This window comes from Ptiloglossa arizonensis, chromosome 13 (genome assembly GCF_051014685.1).
Source record: "Ptiloglossa arizonensis isolate GNS036 chromosome 13, iyPtiAriz1_principal, whole genome shotgun sequence".
NCBI classification, from domain to species: Eukaryota; Metazoa; Arthropoda; class Insecta; order Hymenoptera; family Colletidae; genus Ptiloglossa; species Ptiloglossa arizonensis.
Window position 1 is genome coordinate 7,700,953 of NC_135060.1, and position 21,018 is coordinate 7,721,970.

Sequence of the window (21,018 nt, forward strand, 5' to 3'; positions counted from 1 at the left end):
TGAGGACTGTTATGACGGATACCTCGTCACGTAAGGCCTCCTTTGCCGATGCTTTAGTACGTGAATTGCTCACGTAAATAGTAATACAAAGATTAGGTCAGTAAATAAATCATACCTAATTTTGTACCAGAAAAACATTGATATGTACGGTAAGAAAATTATAAATGTACCTCGGATAAAACTGGATAAATAGAACGTACAAGTTTATGGTGCACATAGGATTTATAAAAATTTTAACGATTTACGAAAAAATGTTACAATAAGTGGCGGTAGTTTGGTAGATATTTTATACGATAAAGTATATCTTTCGTCTCTCTCTAAAGGTAAACGATAGAGTTAAACGAAATAAATGTGCTTTATTTGTTGTTTGCGATATTTTACTCTTTGTTGCGTAACAGGACTGTCTGACGACTCATAAGCCCGTTTTAGAGTACAAAGAATTTTACACGTGCTTCGTTTCGCTACAGGCATCCGGACCGAGTAATTGCATCCCAGTGTGTAGTTAATCTATTTCAGTCTTGACATTTTCATGCGCGTTTTGTTCGTTCAAATCTCAGCCGCACGTTCGATGATAATTCGACTGGTTGGATGTTTCCAATCGTTTTCATTGCGATTAAGAAAACTGTGGAGTACGTCCTTATCGTTAACCGTTCACTGTTTCGCGATGCAGTTCTAGATACTCGTTGTGTTAGTCGGTAGATGGCGGCGCGATACGCAAAGATACCAGCTGCCATCTTTGCGAAATTATTCGAAAGTTGAATTGATATTGAGCATTCGAAACGCGTGTCACGACAGTATGTAATTTGTTGACGTCGCAAATGAAGTGATTTACTCTTTTGTTTTGATTCTTCGTTACACTTAAATAGTTACGTATCAGATTGAACTTGTATGTTCTATTGATTCGAATAGAGCGTTGCAGACATAGAAATAAACTACACGTGATTTTGATTATTGAATTGTTCAATCACTTTCGCAACTTTGTCTATTATATTGTTCTTACGACGAGATTAAAGGTTAATGTAGATAAACGATATATTAACACGGTTATTAATGTCGAATTATTCATAATGCAAGAAAATAAGTTACTTTTCAAATGAAAGCACATGGATCACAAACACGTTAGGAATTACATTTTTAACCTAACAATTACAGAAATTACATTGCTTCTCGTTATTCGATTAAGTACTTTCATTTTCTCGGTAAAATGGGCCAGTATTGATATCAAAATTAAGATTGCATTACGGATATACATATGAATCATTGAGATACATCATTCTAATCTTCTCGCGCTATTATCTCCCAAATTATTGGTTATTTAAACACATGTTTCGGTTAAAATGTAATCGATTTCTAGGAAGACATCCTGCGAGCTACACGTTTTAGTTCCAGATTGAAGTGCTTTCGAAATTTCAAGGTCAACTTCGACTCTTTAAATAGAATTTTCTTTGTATATTGTCTTTTAGCTAGGCGTGCAACTTATGCAACAACAAATCCAACGACCTGCAATATGTGATTCATCCATCATCAATCAGGGTCGTTCAAAGCTGTTTAAGGTTAAGCTTTATCACATGGTTACATGACTTGCGAAAGTTTCTTTAATGTAGAATTTTAAAGGGAAAAATCTTGAACAGAGAATATTTTAATCGATTCTATTTCTACCCAACTGTTCTTAATGCGATCCCATGGAAAGAAATCGAAAACCGTAAAAAGGTGATCTCGATAGAGACTGTGGTATCGCTCGTTTGAAAGTTTTTCGAAATTTCGAGATATTCGGAGCAAAATCCGAATATTAAACGAGATTCCAAGTGTAGAATGGGCGGGCTACTATCTCTTACGAAAATCCCGAATACAAAACGGGGTTCCGAACGACAAGTGGAATCTCGATCGTAAAACCGAATCCCAATTGTAAAGCGGGATCCCGAATGTGAAGCGAGATCTCGTCTCGAGCATTTCTCGGGTTTTCCAAGCCGCTCGTGTATAATCGGAGAATCTCGTGTTCGTTCGTGACACATGCAAGTGACTAAAAGAATCGAGAGAAGTCTCGAAAGAAGCGGGAACAGTCCGCTTTACATTCGGGATTCTCGCAGAAAGTGAGATTCCGTTTCGTATTCGAATCTTGTGCCGCCTCGAATATTTTGGACTGCCGACCCGGGCAACCCTAATTACTTCTTTCCTCTATCTAGCACGGCGAAAACATTACACTGAACGTAGGTCGAATCCTACGATCGTTTTATGTCATTACCCTTAAAAGCCTGATTTGAATATTTAAAAAAATTAATTTCTTTTTTTCCTAATACATTCGTTTAGGGATTCAAGTCTTGAAAACATTATTCCGAAAGCATTATGACGAAATTTGAAAAATTGACAATATTATAAAACTTTGCTCGAAAGCTGTATACATTCTCACATTGTACATCGAACTTTAAATCTGTTTTTCACGAAGCGAAATTTTTCCAGCTGGTTGGCACGATATCTTGGGACCCAATGAACAGATTGATTTGAAACTTCACGCACATATAAAATAAACGCCTCACTGCCGACCGAATAAAAATAAACTCAACACCTGTAAATGTTTCTCTTTTTATCGCTCGAAGAAGAAATCATATTTGACGAGGGAATAGAATCGTTTCTTCGATATACCGTAACGTCTTCGTTTTAAAGTTTCATCTTTTTTTCACGTCGAAACGAGAACTACGTTCACACGGAACACGAGTCTGCTTGATTTTTGTTGTTTGGATCGCCATAGCTAGAGTTATACCAAACGTGGACACAAGTTTCCTGGATACACGCTTTAATAACATCGATTATTGTTACTCGAAGAAATTCCTGTGGTCTGGAGAAACCTAAATAAATGTACGTACAAAGTTTGAAATTGATTTGTCCAACAGTTAAAAAAAAACGTTGAATATCATTAAATTCTTAAGGCTTCAAATTAGGCAGACCTTTAAATGATCCCGATTGACTCACATATTCTAGGTTATTGGATTTGTCGTTGTATAAGCCGTGCGTCGAGCTAAAGGTAGATACAACGGAATATATTAAAATTAAGAAGAAACGAGATTGACGGCGTAATTCACATTAATCGTAAGAATTACGATCGCGATCCGGTACGTAAGAAGATATTTTGAAATCTCAGTTGAACGTTCCTCGTGCCCGCGAAACAGCGACACGTAAGAATATACCAGACATTTATCGTGCTAATCACAATTCATTCGCGATAAGAGACCATTACAACAATCCTCCAAGGAAAATCATTATCGATACGGTTTCTCGTCGGCGAGAATGAAAAGATACCAGGCGATAGTGAATCCCGGTGCCTTCTGTCACACACGAGTGGCAGCATTGTCAGTCACCGTTGAAATCTCAATGGACACACGGTCCCCGCGACATGAACATTTGAAAATCTCGGGTGGTGCGCAGTCTTCTGTGTAGCTCGTGAAAATATGTCGACGGTTTCGCTGGGTAGATTTCGGAAATATTCTCTCGTACCATATTTGGATCGTTGTCCGGATTATCATGGAACGTACAAGGTATTGAGAACGCTTCTGTTCGTTGTTTTCAAATAGAAACCCGAATTTCCCATTCTTTCCACGCGATACTAATGATTCCGTTTCCTATGTCCAACTTGTTTTCGGACGAACTCGAGTTAAATTTAAGGTTATGTCGTCCCATAAGTTACGCGGTCTTTTCCGACCACGCGTTCGGTACGTAATAAACAATTCCTTGTCGATGGTCGATCGTTCGTGAAATATCCTTTTTTGCGCGCGATAGTTTCTCATGTTCAAATTCTTTCGATTTCGTCTTAATAAACACATCGATTGCGATTTCGGTATCGTGCATGGTCCTCGTCCGTTTCCTAACCGAATAATTTTCAAGACCTCGGAAACGATGAATATATCCGAAACATCGATACGTAATAAATATTACGAACAATTCATAATTTCCTATTTAGAACTTTGTGGTGTTTATCACGTGCCCTTTACGATACGTGTTGTCTGGTGTTATCGGAACGGAACAAAATTCTACATCGCGTAGCTTAAGCGCGTCGATTGTTTCTAATGCCATTTCAAACGGTTTAATTGATAGCAATGAAACTCCTCGGTTATTGTTCTATATATTCCACCAAATGAACAAAGCTTTCTGTGGATGTAGACTCGTGGTGTCGGTTGTGGTACTCAGTTTTAACTGCGATTGATCATCTTTAATGTTTAATACGACCACGCCATATCCATTTTTCATCCCTCGTAAGAATTCGATTCAAGAACTATTCACTTTTAAGCGTAAAGATAAGGTCTATACGTGTCTTCTTTGAAAATTACCTATTGACAATGTTCACGCGGTGGCCATTGTCCTTGTTCGCAAGTATTATCAATATTTTTTAAACGATAGAAAATTGTATTAAAGAACGAGTTGATTTCAATTTCTGAGCTATTCTTCGCAAGTTAAGATCGGGTTTTCCTAAACAATTAGTAAAATATCTCCGAGAAAGTTGTTCTTCGAACAAATATTTAAAATCTATATTTAACCCTCTATTGCTCGACGTGATCGATCTAGAACTCGATAAAAAAAATCACGCGAGCTGCGTCGAGAAAATTGTACGATATTATCGTACAATGTTTTTTTATAGAGGATATCTAATAATCCCGAAGGTTTGGTCGCTTACCGTTTAATTTGCGTACAAATTGATTCGTGTACGTACAAATAACCGAGGAATAATTCTTTTTGCGTAATATACGAAAAAAATGGAAAAATATTACCTAAGAATTGAACGGACCTGAACTAATAGCGTTCCTTCGATACACCTGCGATTTGTTGTTCGTTACCGTGGTTACCTCACTTCCTTGTTTGATCTCACGATATGCGCTTCTGTTTAAAATTTTCGAAGTGTCTACACGACTTGCAGTCGTCAAACACCGACGTGATACGGACTAAAAGTCTCTATTTACAATAGTATTTGGATAGACGTATATCGCGTTCAGTTTTCTTATTTTATTACACAGGTCTCGAGAAAAGACTGCATCACTTATGGGACGATCTATATTTAACGCTTTAAGGAAAGTGCAATTTCTTGAATCGTTCCGTCGAGCGTTAACTTTAACGCTTGAAAAGTCTACGCGTGATATAATTAAATAATCGCCCGTTAAAATGATTTTATTGTCCGATATGTATTCTTCGTAATATATTTAATGTTTCAAAAGATCCGTACAACAGAGAAATTCGATATTCGGTAGAAATGACTGTTTCGAGTACACGTTTATTTCAATCGTCCGTGAAGGTAATTCGTATACGTGTATAAATTGTTTAGAATTGGACTGTCGGCAATCGTAATCTCTAATTAAAAACGTGTCGCGGTGAATGTATCCACTGTTCGTGCTTAAATAGATAAATCGATAAGTGGTAATTTTATGTCAGTTGGCATTCGTACGCGTATAGTTTGCAATATTACGATATTTATTACTCGTACATCATCTTTTATATCACTTTATCCTCCGTGGAACTTCGCTTCGCGTTTCTAATAACGCCTTTACGTAATAAGTCTCTTTGACACACAAAACGGCGCCTAAGTTCTAATTATGTGCAGTAAAAGCTGCACCGGTTAATAAGTTATGTCTATAGAACAGAACGCTCAATTTATGGTATCGCCTTCATCTCGGTACTCGTGTCGAGCTTGGCCTGTCAGCTTGTTCTTTTTCCCGCAATTATTTTCCATGTGCGGAAAGTTCGATGATCGCGTTAAAAACAATTTATCCGACGAAGTTGGTAAGACGATCGATGGAGGACCGTTAAAATGTCTCTGCTTTCTCGTTTTCTCGATCTGGAGAAAAGTGATAATACTATCGTTGTCCGTTTCCGCAATTATCGATCGAAACGTTTGGATGCATTAGTTGTTTTCGATTTGTTCGTCAGTGGTCTCGCACGTAAAAGTGTTCGTCGAGAGCTCGTAAAAAAGGTGGTACATAATAGATTGGATATATTATCACTTCCGTGAAGTACTTGTACACATTTATTTACAAACTTTTTTAATTGTGATCTTTAACGTCGATCGAGAATATTTGGTAATCTTATCTATTCGAGCTCAAGTATTGATTGACTAGTGGCAAGGTATAGTATATCATCAGGATTAATACATGCGTTATTGTCGTAACAAAGGTGCGATAGAGTTCCTCTCGTACGAGGATGAGACAAGTGAGATGTATTTTCGCAGAGTATGATTGATAGAGTACCTAATCCTGTTTTAAATACGTTTTTCTCTATCTAATTTTTATCTAAATTTGTATCTAAAACTTTATCTAATCGAAATAGAGCATACTGATTAATGCTTTAATTTTATATTTTACTTTTAAACGATATTTTCAATTTTAGACACTTTGGCGTCTGTATACGTACAACACGATATTGACGAAATACCGAGTTGCGGTCTAGTTCTACTTCGAATCTGATTCGGATCTGACACAAATTTTCGACTTGGCTACAACAGTCTTTTACTTTTCCGAAGGACGAAGGGCTGATTCATTCATTTTGGCACTTGGTATACGTTCCTTGGAAGTTACAATTTTTCGTCCGCTAGATTTACGACCAACTTAACGATTTATGTCTAATCTTACATAAAAATGTATACACAATTGATCGTATCCAATATCGATCAATAATTCTCTGAAAAATAAACATTATCAGTCCACAGTTTGAAAAATCAATTCCACATCGTTGCAGCTTTGTTTCGTCGTCTATAAATCGTAGGATTGAACGAAACGTCAATTTACGGAAATTGAAATTATCTTCAATATTTATCAATATGAAATAAAATCGAGGAACTTTGATTTTCGTGTCTCTTCTTTTTTTATTATTAATGCAGAAAGTTTAATACGCGTGCATTTTTCCTGTTGCTGTTTTATCATCATTTCTATAAATAGAAGCCGATGCAAGGTAGAACAGATAAAGAGAAGATTCCTGTGAAAATTTGAAATATGTTTCATAATATTATATAGTCTACTCAGTTCGTGTCACAAGCAGATAAAGATTCCAGACAATTGTGCTGATAAAAAAATAATAACGCTTCTGGAAAATAAGTAAGGAGGAGTACGCAAGAATCAAATCCGATTGGTTGAATATTTCTTATGTAGTTTAATCAACTACATTATAAATAACGCGATTATACAATTAGAACTAACACTTGCGAGATAACAATTATAACTCGTTCTTAAATGTTCAGAATATTAAGTTATAACTGATAAGGGATTGTCAAGATCGTAATGTCGATTATTGTGTGAAATACATGAGTCACATTTTAATGGAACTTTAGGTAGGTAGAACAAAAGGAATGCAGAATTTGTTGAAATTGATGACAGAATGATGAAGCAGGTTGTACGAGAACCGATCGATTATCCTTTTTTTATGTTCCACGAATATTCGCGCGATGAAATCTTTTCTATTATTCGATTGCTCCTATATTTATTTCAATTAATATTCTCGACTTTTGGACTAAAACAACAGACTCGATTGATCAAACTCGGGTGACTAAGTTCATATATTTAGATATCAAAAATACATCTACCTACATGAATAGATTTTGTAAAGATACGGCCTGTACGAAGATTATGTTCGTTATTTTTCTAAGAAATTTGTCTCTCACAGAGTGATACTGTTCGAAAGTATTGGCAACCGAAATATTTAATATCCTTACTATTTCCCGCGTTCTGTAAATTGAAACCGAGATTTATTTTTGGTTTCATAACACCCCGGTACCAACTGTATCATGCAGTTCACGTGGTCTTGTATCAGACGTCAGACTCGTGCAGTCATGATTTAAAATGCCAGTCGTGCTCGAAGCAGCGAATGAAACATTTCGCGATTTTCGGATACTTGAGTACTAAACGTTCATTTCGAATACGTTCGTTTCGTATTTCCATCCTTTTCATATTTTATACTTATTTTTTATATTATTTTATCCAATACCGATAAGTTTCCAGTCAATCGGATTTCAATTACGGTATACGTTATTTCGAAACTTTATTTCAAATTTACAACGAGAAGAAACATAAATATAATACTACATTGTTAACCGCTTTTCGAATTGGTCTTTCGAATAAATATATTCAAAAATAATCTATATATAAATATAAATATATATCGTTGCTTTATCGTAATAAAAATGCAGTGAAAAAGTCACTGAAAAATGTCAAGAGATAAGTGTTGCAAAAGAATGTCTAGACGGTAAGAGGTACGATGAATATTGACTGGACTTCTTCGAGATAGTTATTTTTTTTTATTTCCGTTTTGAGATTAGCGACAACAAAATTTCGTATCTTTTTTTTTGTAGAGGTTACTCCAAAGTCATTACTTAGCTTCTTTTCTGTAGAGTATCATATTTTTTATTCAATACCGCGAAACCATATAATCCATAAATTCAACGAGCTTACGTTCAGCGACCTGCAAACAGATTAAGGTCGCAGAAGAAGCAAACGAGTTATTATAATGTCATTTTACAATACGATCGAATCGGACAATAAGTAAAATTTTCAAACTCCTCGGATCCATCCAAGACTGCTCGTAGACAGAATTGGAATTAATGCTCTCGGTGGTGAATTACGATCGGCCTAATAACAACCATCGATTAAATTTCTATGGTTTCTTTGTGCCGGTGCTTTTTCTACGAATCGACCTTGCATCATTCGGTTCTCTTCGAACGATGAATTGAAAAGATGGTACCGACGAAGTTAGACGAAACCGTGATTTTGTGAAAAGTTTCCTCGCATCGCGAAACATCGTCGTGGCTGTGATGAAAAAAGATAATACTATATACCAGTGCGGATCCGTAGTCTCATCATGACATGATTCTTAAAGCTTCTGCGTTGAGAACACTTCAGGAAGCTGCGGAAAACGTGCTGATCGATTGCCTCCCAGAATACAGAATACGGGTACGAAAGTATTTCCAGCGTTAGTGAAATTAATGGCAATTTGAGAAACGTTAATTTTAAATTTGACTCGTGACTATTTTAGAATAGTGAACGATGATTGTTTGGTTTCTTTGTCTCTTTAAAAGATAATACGCGATAACGTACATTTTATTTTGATTGCAAGATGTAGCTTGTATTATTTTCCGTTCGTATTATTCGACTTAGTATGTTATCGTCGTTTTCTCTGTGAGAAGGTGTCTATACGAGTTTTTCCTTTCAGCTGTGTTTATTTCAATATCGTACATTAACAATTTATCCTTTTTTGTCGGTAAAAATCTTTATAGTATCCTCACTATATATTAATAACATTTGGTATTGTTTCCAGTTTAGATAATTTAAAAAAAAAAAAAATATTACTAGGCAATTCTTTTAGATGTAGTAAGAATTTCATTGAAGACACTCCAATTCATCTTTCGGACAATTGGAGGTGTACCAAGCATTTACGACGATACTGTATAATCAACGAACGACAAAGTTCTTATTTTAATCGAATCAATTGATAATTTACTATACCTTGAATTGCAAAAATATCGTATGAAACCATTCCGTGAGAATTTTGCGTATTCCCATGTTTTTCGATCGATATTGGCCGAAGACGATGAACGTTAAAAGAGAGCTATAAAAAATACACAAGCCTTTGAAGATTTAAATTTAAAATAACTGTTGAAATCTTTAATTTATTACAGCATAAAATCCGGACGTTTGTTTGGCGTAAATGTTATTGATGATAGTGTAGCTGGAAAATCGAAAGCCCAGCTGGCTGTATCAAATTCGAAACAACATCTTTGCTCGAGTTTCTCTTTTAATAGATTCACGACCGTGCTACTTTCGAGCGTGCAAAGCGATGAATTATTTAGAATTTATTTCAAAGATGTTATTCACTTTCGATTTAGAATTTCGTCAACAATAAACACGCGCGACTGCTTCTGTAGCGCAACTTGATAGAAGTAAATAAAAATTTCGATTAACAACGCAACGCGTGCACAAGTGCGTCTGTGCTTCTCCGTGATAAAACACAGCGTTGTGTCGTGTAACTTTTTCAACGGGGATATTTCGGAGAAATAGAAATACATCTCTCAGCTCGAAATTTCCTCCTACGAGACACATTGCAAAAAAGCCATGAAAGATAATCTCGTTAAATAAAAATCTTGTATCAACTAGCTCTCTTGATTAAACAATGATATCTAATCATTGTATTTTGTAGCTTTAGATCCATGGACAATAAAATTTTATCACAATTTATTTCCTGAAAATGTATCGATGCCCTTGGTAAAAGAACACGATCCCCCCTGTATAATAATACTATATTCTAATCGATCACGGGACTTAGGTTTTATTGCACTCTTCAGTTTGTCTCGTATGAAATGACCTGATTGAAATTCCAATAAGCGTCACTTGACTTTTTGTAAACATTATGTAATTCTTTTACAGGAACTTGGATCGCAGCCCCTGCCTACCATCGTAACCGAAGATACAGAAAATGCAAACCATGCTTCTCAGAATCAAGGTCACAGACCTCGAGCAGGTGCGATGATTACTTATGTGTTTTATCGTTCGATGAAATTTTCTAGTCACATATTTTTTATCGTGCTTTGAACGTCAATGTTAAAAGTAGAAAGAATTCGTTGTAATTGTGTTTCTGGATCTGTTATATTTCTCACCGTTTGTTTGAAAACATTTTCATGTAACGGATGTGTTGTTAATTGCGACAGGAACATGGGGTTCGCACTCGAGGACTATTAGAAAGCCATCCTCAGGAAGCGCTCCAGGTTCCGGAAAGTCAACACCTCTGCCGCAGCAACCGGAACCGTCGAGTTCGTCGAGTTCGGGCAAGGGTGGCAAGAAAGCTTCGGGCACTCAATCTGGATCCACCAGTCGGAGCAACAGCCGTAGCAATAGCGCTGAACGTAGAAGAAGTGGTGGAACTGTTGATGACACCGCCAGTCCCACCAGAAAGCCGGCACTCTTTGATGCCTTCAGGCCGAGGAGCAAATCTGATGCTAGCAAAAGAAAACCCAGTATTATAGCGAATATGAAGAACGCTGTGCAGGTAAAACAATACTTCTAGGACAACCATTTTGCCTAGCGTGTGATATTAATACTTGCACGTTACTCAAAGTAATTGACGGATCGTATCCCTGAAAGAATAATTCAGAAGAACGAGTCAATGCTGAGGAACGAGCGAAATGCTGTACATTTGTTACAGTATATCTCGTTGAACGATAATGTGATTTAAGTCGGTGACCGTTTAAGTAATTCGAGCAGTATGTTTGTTAAGGAGAAAGTTATTGGAAAGATCTATCACGCTAATTGAACGTACTTGCGTGTTTACAGCATTCTTTGCACAGAGGTTCGCATGGAAGTTCGACGACAGATGTACGTACAGATAAGGATCATCATAAAGATAGTAAGGAACACAGGGATGGAAAGGAATCTATGGGACGACCGCGAGCAGGATCAGAAAGCAGCAGGAATCCTGTGAGCAAAGTTATGGATCTCATCAGGCACAGAAGCCATAGTGCTCTTAGCTCGGAGGATAAACGGAAAGCGGTGAGTAATTTGAATTTATCGCTTCGCGTAAATGTATATTGAATTTGTCATGCGTTCCGAGATTCATTATGTAAGAGAACATGAACGCGGTGATACAATGGGAGGCACGAAATTTGTTCCGACATCTCGTACCGTCAGTTGAGAAATTGGGACAAGTTTTGTGTTCCTGATTGTACAGATATGCGGTGAAGTTCAGTAATTAAGTTTCTGAGGCACAGTATCAAAGGCACCACCTAAGTTGGGAGACACTTTACTTTTGTAAAATTACACATATAAATTATTTTGTTCATAACTAAGAATCCATTTAAACAATTAGAATAATTATTTATCAATGTGTACCGGATCGTGTCATCTATTGCATATCAGTTGTAGAAAAGAAATATTTCATTATATCAATTTACACACAAAGTAACTTTCAAAATTAATATCCTGCGTTTATGAAGAGAATTAACATATTTATACGTTTGCGTATGATAATTTTGAAAGCATTCTTTGTCACGAGCAACATAAAGAGGCACTTTGAATATTCAGCATTCATAGTTTATAGTCATTACATACTCCTGAATATGAACTTTTCAGTTTTATGTTTCGAAAGTGTTAAACGTTATCCAATGCGTGTACTACTCAAGAGATAAAACTAAAGATTGTCGTAAGAATGAATCGAGACAATGAGATGACTCTTTGCAGAAACTTCTACATTTTGAGTGCTGAATTAAGAAAGAAACTGACATGTCTCGAGTACAGGAATTTGAAGAAAGAAAGTCACTGTAATAAGTATGTTATTCGTTAATCCAGTATACCTCGTAATAATTAAATTATACCGTTACCGACCGAGCACCGAAAATTCAGGTCGAAAATAGATCTCTGTTTTACCGTTACGAGTAACAGCTGATAAAGATATCATTTCCTTTTCAACGAATATACTGCATCTTATTGTCAGTGATCCAGTAGATAATGTTTCATGCGGTGTAGAAACTGAGACTGATACTCAAAGTAATATAACTCATTAATAAAAAATACTAGTTCTATTCAAACAAATCTTCACCTTCACTTAACATTTAATAGAACAGGTTTTAATTCACTATGAAGAATCTGTGATACGTTTTACTAATAAGGTGCATAAAATGTAATTTGTATCTCATTAACGATTTCAGTCGGTAGTCGTTCGAAATTTATGTCAGACACGAACAACATTAACTACTGCCAGACAAAAAATTTGTTCAGTTCTTCTAATTTGGATACAGTAAGTAGGTTTTATTTAAATTTGATCGGTATTTAATTTAAAAATTCTAATTTCCATTTTTTTTACTTATCAATTTTTTACAAAATATTATCCTTTCTTCTTCCACCGTATTGTTTTATCTTTTTCTTTTTGTAGCATGAAATTATATAATTTAAATTATAGATACATACGTTTAAACGTATACTTGTCTCGGACATCATTTCTTTATTTGAATTTAAATATTCCGATCATAATATCTTATATTCAGAAATGATTGATTACACAACCGCGTTTTCTTTACATAAACTTGTTTGCTGTTACCTATTTTTATGTTTATTTATAATATGCAAAATAATGTATTGGTATTTTATTCGGTAAATTCATTATGCAAATGTGTGCACATCATAAAACATACGTGCTTCTCTAGATTATGTTTGAAACACATTTTATATATTGTCTTTCATTTAACCGCTGGCACTGAGAACAAGGGTGACGTAAATTGCTATTACCTTATTTTGCTCAATATGTACTTTTCAGTCTAAGGAACAGGAGTACCAGTGGTAATTCAAGTTTTCAATTATTTCGACTCACACCATTCTCGATCTAAGTGGCTCAGATTTCGGTTACCAAAAAATGAAAAAAAAAAAGAAAAAAGAAAAAAAAACTTAGAATTTTGTCGAGGATATATTGCCATTGTTTGTATGGGTTATTGGCTCGAATTTCAAGCGGGGAATTCAAAATTTCACCGGGTACCTCGTTCCAACGTTTCTTCCACTCTCGACAGAGCGTGACTTTTAAAAACGAACAACCGCTGCTGGTCCGTCTTTAACAATGGTATCTCTGCGAACAAAAGGATGATCTTTGAAAGCAGAGAACACATGTTTTGACGTCGACGATTATGCGTCTCCGTCTTTTCTCAGCACAATTCGGCTGACTGTAACTAGAAAACCTTGTCACATCACATTTCGCGCAATAAAAGCTTCCAACTCGTCCGCTGTTACGTTTTCCAACGTTTCCACGGAAGAATTTTAATTTCAACTACGAAATAAAGCCGACTGCCGTTTATTCGTTTCACATGCGTTGTTAACGTCTTACGAAATGCAATTCGTATCAAAGGAAACGTGCTGTTGGTTGAACAGCGGCGGTTCTCGTAATAAAGCCGTAAATTGCATCTGTTCAAATATTGATGTCACTAACTCGCGCCTCGTTTCTGATTATTTTAATAAGTTTCACCGCGAAGTTTGATGCTTTCACGGTAAACGTTCAGTTTTCGGACCTTGGAGAATTTTCAACGGCTGTGTTTATCACCGAGATTAGCAAGGATTCTCGAATCGAAGTCGTTTCACGAAAGTTTTTTTTTTTTTTCCCTCTTCTTTTTACCTATTTATTTCCCCGACGTACACGTCCACTCGTATTTATCTCTAATGCGTTTCGTACAACGTGACTTCGTTTCTCAATTATTCAATGTGGATACAAGTTTGCATTTCGGGTAAACACGTCAGACCCCTGAGATAATCCTCGAAATAAATTTCAGCGAAATTGTCTTTCGTGTTTGAACGTTTCTTCCCGCATGCCATGTGACTTGTTAGCGCTGAAACCTGTTTCGCTTCGCGCACCGATCATAATACCGTAGGTAATTTTCGTTGCTCCGTATGAAATTGAGTCCCCATTCCTACCACCAAACGGTTGTACGTAATCGTCGATACGTTCTTTCATCAAACTTCACGATATCGTCGTTGTTTCCACGCGATTTGCGAGGTTTCGTTTCAACCAGGCAACATCATCTCGTAAAATTCGTCAAGGGATTTACGCTCGGCGGTTATAAATCGAATGGATTGTTGTTCCAGTTGTATCATCGATTAACCATTCAAGGATACCGTTTTATTATCGTATAAAAACCCGAATGGAATAATTAGCCCGATAGAGCGAGTAATTTCCACGGTATGCGGTATTCGGCATTCATCCGCCGAAGATTAAACAGATACACGGTTAACACGGAGCAATTAAACATCGGCTTCCTTTGTTGCGTTATTGCGATTCGATAAAGACGTTCTACGTTTTTGCCACGACGCGACGTCCCGGTTACATCAGAACCAAAGTCGATGGTCGACTTTAACCGATTATAATTTTTCATTAGCCGCGGCTCGGTTCAGTATGTAAATAGAGTTCGTTGGACAGGTGGTTTAAGTACCTGGGAAAGAATATGACGTTCAGATTTTGGTGGGAGAAGGCACGCGTGTGTGGACATGTAACCGGTGGATTTGCACGCGTGTACGTGCGACTGTGAAGCAGAGGAAAAGACAGATTCAAAGGCGTGTTTTTCGCTCAGTGAGTCGCGGAACTTGCAACGCTGAAGGTGCTAGGAAAGCGCGCGCATCTTTCCTTGCCGAATCACATGTGTTTGGAATTTCGTTCCGCTACACCGTTTCGTAGAGATTATATCCTTTCAATCCGTAGGAAAGTGACGAATGTGTGTGCGTATTTGGGTGCGTGCGTGCGTGCGTGCATGTGTGTGCAAACGGTGAAACGTAAACGACGCATTCTCAACATTACCCGATCTACCTGTCTAAAAATGATCGTTCTTTAAAGCGTAAATAACACCGTTGACCTTTTCCGTTCGAATACGCGAACCATCGAAGGATATTATTGTTCCCGATTTCGTACTCGTGATATATGTAAAGTAACACAAGGTTGAATATTTTTTTTTCTCTCTAGCTATTATTACAAACGTCGACGAGTAAAAGCGCGTCGCTATTGTGAATATTCCCTCGATGCATTCGTACACGAAACTCGACGGATAGGATTTCGAAACCGATGAAATTTAACAGAAATTAGCAAAGACTGACGTCGTCCAATATCAAAAAAAAAAAAAAAAAAAAAGGTGTAACGATTCCGTTTCAACGCAGTTTCGATCTCCTCTTTCCGTTCTTTTTGCATCGGCTTCTTATCCCGATAAGTACATCGAAAAGGTATTTCTTCTCGACGTAGAATCTTAGATCATTCGTTAGATATTTGCAAGAACTTTCCACCACGTGAAATGTAGTCCTCGATACTACGACTAACATCGTAGCCAAGGATGTTGTGAAATTGCACCGCGAAGCGTGTGTTCGATTTTCAAAGGAACGATGGAGGATACCGTTTCGCGCGATGATTGAACTTTTACGTACATGTGCACGCGTTTATCCATCGTTGTGAATAAAAATAAGAAACGTTCACGGTGTGCCGTGGTCTTTTCAAGCACGGTACAAGAGACGTTGAATGGTGACGCTTGCGGTCACGGAGTATGTCTCGAGTTCATCGACGAAGCTTGTCTATTGTTCGGTTCTTCTAAATTGAAAGCTAGCATTTCGTGGTACCCTTCTTTACGCTCTTCTTTCGCCCGCTCCGTCGTTGCAAGCTTCGAGCATAATGCACGAAGATCTCGCGTCTTCGTTCGTTTTCATTGCTACTTCGAGTTCCGTGGGTTTGTTTTTGGCAACGCTTGCGTAGAAACTGTAACGCAAACCGAACGCGCGAGGTTGTGTATTTTCTCTTATTGAAAATATATATTTCTACTAACTTCGGCCGCGCGGACGTATCGAAGTAGTCTCTTTACGCGCAATGTGTTTAAACATTTGCAACTGCTATTTTGAAATCGAATTCTTGGTATTGTTTGTAGACAGTTTGGCAGCACCTCTTTTTGGCGACCTAGTTTCGCTGTCTTAGAAGCGAACTGTGTCATGCGTTTTTTTTTTCTCTTCTTTTCTTCTCCTTCGTTGGACATTTTATGGAAGCGACAACCCGTGTTAATCACAACCATTGTTCTAGCCGAATGAGATGCAAGGGTCATCGGCATAGCGTAGAAATATTCAATCGAGCATCGACGATTTCGTTGACATTCCAGGTTAACGATTTTCCAAGCTACGTTTCTATCGCGGTGCATCGAAACTCGAATTCTAAATGTCAATTTTTCCTTCTCTTTGAATTTTGTATTGGAAAAAAAGAAAAAAAAAAGAAACGAACGCGAACCAAACGATGGTAAAAATATCTTGGCGCTGTGACGCGCGCAATAGGTTTATCGTTTCTCATTATCGGTTAATGTTTAACTGTGTGGCGTCACAGTACTGGTTATGCCATTTGCAATGTAAAATGTTCCATATCGACTGTTTTCGTCGGAGTGTCGGAATAGTTGAAGGTTAATATGTTGCTTACGTGAATGTCTATCGAATACGAATACGATATTGATATTCCTTTAACGATACCTTAAAGGAATAAAACAATAGAAATAGAAATTATCGTTCGTTACGTGGATTATTAAGAACGGTGTAACGGAGATTGTTGATTGTGATCGGTCTTTTAACGTCGATTTTGCTTTAAATAGAAATTATCGTTTGTTACGTCGATTATCAAGAACGTGTAACGGAAAATTGTTAATTAGAATTGGTGTTTAATGTCAATTTCGCTATAAACGTTTTAATTTGTTGTACACGTGATACGTTTCCTCCGATGAAAATTTGCGAACGATTTAAAAAATCGATCTGTAATGTTTACGTCACGATAAATTTAACGGCGATGATAATAATGTTATAACGTGACACGCCGATGTATAACGATATCTGCGTCGTGCATGTTCTGCACATGGTCAAGACGGCATTTCGTTCAACTGTTTATTTATCTTTCACGATGGTTCCACCTTTACTGTGTATTTCTTAACCACGTTTTTGTCGCGTTACGTCGGCTCAATGTCAAATTGCATGTAACAGGGACCGTGTCAAATTACAGAATCGCATCGGAATTCAAAATTGTTTTAAACGAACGGATTAAAATCTTACGGTCGATTCGCGCTCGGCACACGGAATATTGTCAATGTTTTTGCAAAGCGTGTGTTGACAAAAAAGAAATATTATCTTACCACGGGACGCAAATGCGAGACCATTGGGTTTTAATATGCGCTTGTTATCATATTCGGTATACAGTGTTCCTCAAGATATCGCAGACAAAGTTACTTTCAAAATTATAAAGCCTCTTAAATAACAACTAATTTTACCGGTTAGATTTGAACACTGTTGAAATATTTATACCTTTTTTTTTGTGCACGATTATTGATCCACGTGTACATACGCCATTATCATTTTGTTTGGTTTCACTTTGAAGATTAGGTACACAGTAGTCGCAAAAAGTAATCTTACTTTGGCAAATGTTTTCCCCGTTCAGTTTTAAAATTGCTTATTGTGTTTTTTGACGAAGATCCGGGCTGAAATTTTAAACAATTCACAGGAGTGCGGCGAAAGTTTACGTACCACCAAGTGTAAAGTTATGTGACTGATAATACCGTGCGGGTGCATCACAAGTTAAAAGTGCAACATGTCCTCGTATTTTCGATGGATAAAGGGTGGAAAGAAGGATGACTACTTCGGCGCTAAACCGAGGAGCCGTTCTTTAGATTCGAAGAGTCTCGAAGCATCGGGCATACGTTTGATTATACAAAATGTATTTAAAATTTTTTATTCACCGTGCAGGGAAACACTCGAGTAATATTTAGTAAACACGTTCACCTTTTTGCGCGGCACGTAACACCGTTCCGATGAATATTTCATTAATGTACTCGTGTTTATTAATTCTTACTTGTCACTCGTAACATAATACCGCTTCTCTTTAATATTAATTTTATATCCTGAGGATTTTATATTAATGTATAATATTTGTTTGTGTTGCAGCGAACCGCGGCCCAGCACCAGGCACAAATAGCAGCGCAGGGTAAGTAACATGTGCCGTCGACTTTTAACTAAATAGTTTCTGAATCGAGTGTCTGATTATTCCCGACTATATAAACGAAGCAATAAAAACGGAGCATGTGCGTCAAGATAACTGAGAAATGTCACTTGACTTTGATAGCGTCTGAAAAATAACTTCGTACGATTTTTAATTTCTGTCTTCATTGCGGTAGCGTATCGAGCAGGATAATCGATCAATCGAATCGATCATCGGTACCTATATTTATTTAAATTCGTTTACGATTGAAACCTGACGAATTAAATAAATGCTTCTATTCAGGTGTTCACGTACAGCTAGAATTAAACGTTGTTATTAAAAAATTATTACTTAATATATATATATATATATACACACATAATTAGTCAGGAAAAATATATTGATTTATTTTTAATTATTACTTTCATGAAGTTATATTTTACCGAGTAATATTACGTTGAACATGCAAAGGTTAACGCGTTCTGTGTCGCGCGAAATTTATGGGTTTCGGTAAAATCTCGAAAACGGGTCGACAAGTTACGTTGCAATATTCGATTGTAGATAACCAGCAGTAGTTGGATTAAAATCAATTGGCTCCTCACGGTCACTGAAGAATTACCCCCACTATTCCGTTTGGCTACACCGCCACGCTATCTCTCATTTGTTGGCGCAAACTTGCATGCTCTCCCCACCCCCTCTCTTTCTCTCCCTCCCTTAATCTCTTGAATGTCAGAGACAAGCTGACATGGCGTAAAAGTGGGAGTCGTGTCTGGCCTGATTCACGGCCAGAGAAGTGGTCTTGAGCAGCTAATTGATTATGGTTTGTCTATAATGTTAAACTTACTTTCTTCTTTGTTAACAACTGATTTACTTGCCGTTTTATAAGTATTTCTTTCGTATTGAAACAATTACAGCTGTAATCACCAAACACGAAAAGGTTTATAAGTATTTTTCATGTTTCTTAACGTACAGGCATACGCAGATCCCACATTAATTATTTTGTCCATAGTTCAAAGTATCGGGTCGGTGCATATGAAATTTTATTTGTTTTCTTCGATCAAATTTCGAATGTACGTAACTTCTTCAAAAGTTGATGTACAGTAAGTAATATCTTAAAAGGGTTTGCCCGTCGTATTTAAAATTAGTTTATTGCTACTTCCCTCAATTCTGGGATTTACTAGGCGCGAGCGTCTCTTTGTGGACGTGTAATTAATGCTTCGTGTCCAAAAGCGATAAAGCACGCGCAAAGATAAATTATTCACTAATGAACATTTTAATTTTTATAGTATTCGTTAGAACTTCGCGAGAATATTACCAATGGATTTGCGCATTGTAACCAATGAAAATGAATCTAAATACAATTTCATCGAAACGATCTTTTATAACACGTATTTGGCGCAGATATCTGCAAAATGTCTCTCTCACTTTTGGTGTGTTCCGTTCACTCACTGTGCCGAATGGTACGTGTGAGACTCAATTCCAGTCCGAAATAAAAAAAATCGATTTCTAGACCGTAAACGGTGCCAAGCCTTCGCAAAAGTTCATTTTCGGTTCCAAGCCGCAAACAATTTTCTTGTTTGACACACTGCATTTAATTGAAATCATTTTCACGTGTCTTCAACAATTGTTCCGATATTTTTTGTTAACTTCGTTGTTTGCATTTGATGTAAATCACAAATTTCAAAAGGTGAAAAATTTCTTCCAGTACTATTTTTTTTCGGATTTATCGTATCGAAATAATTTATATTCCATAAGATTTGTTGGATACAGAGATGGAATAAACGAGAAGATTAACAAATTCTCTTTAACGTAACGAATTCTGTCAATTTTGAATTTATAAACATTTGTCGCGAGAAAACTTTTTCCTTTTTAATACGATGCATAGCCAATGACAATCAAATATTTTTTTAATCTTTTATTATCGTGTCGCAAAATTTATTCATTGGATAAACATCTCACTCGCGGTGACCTACTGTTCGAAAGGTTTACCCGACGAGATCGAAAGTATGATAATATTTCGAAGTTCGTCCGCTAGATGTCGACTCCGAAATCATAGTTAATATGGCGGGTATATTCCGAAGCACGTACGGCAAGCGATGCCGCTGAGACCTGCGCTTCAGAACGTTTTTGTACTGCAACGCGTAAGGTAGCACGTGTTCATAGTTACTTGCTTCGTGTTCACGCTGTACATTTACGATCGGTGCCGGGAATTCTTCCAATTATCATATGATAGTCTAGGTCTTGTACCCGTATACAAATTATAGTTTCTTTTTATCTTGCGATTGCATTTAATTGGACGTTAATGAATCCATCGTGCGAGTGAATCGTTATAGAACCGTCCTACGTGCGAAATGAAACGTAGCGCCAAGAGGAAAGTTTACCACGGGGCTGTGTAACAGACGCATCGTGAATTTCTCTTTTTTGTTTGTATTTTTTGTCTTCTGTATCACAGAGTTCTCGATAACGCCAGCAGTCGAATGGCTTTTCAAACGTGTCAAGATTTGAACGTGTCAGTAACAGCACGACCTACGATCGTAAATGTAAACATTATTCTACGCTGCG

At 37.0% G+C, this 21,018-nt stretch overlaps 1 protein-coding gene across 2 annotated transcripts in view; it reads left to right on the top strand.

The window, feature by feature from the left end:
* Positions 1–21,018, top strand: part of Snf4agamma (SNF4/AMP-activated protein kinase gamma subunit) — a 134,737-nt gene that overhangs the window by 35,332 nt on the left and 78,387 nt on the right. For both annotated transcript variants that reach the window (XM_076325869.1, XM_076325868.1), the window contains exons 4-7: positions 10,386–10,479; positions 10,667–11,004; positions 11,289–11,504; positions 18,423–18,462. In XM_076325869.1, the coding sequence (XP_076181984.1) occupies positions 10,386–10,479; positions 10,667–11,004; positions 11,289–11,504; positions 18,423–18,462 (688 nt within the window). The remainder of the gene's footprint in view (positions 1–10,385; positions 10,480–10,666; positions 11,005–11,288; positions 11,505–18,422; positions 18,463–21,018) is intronic.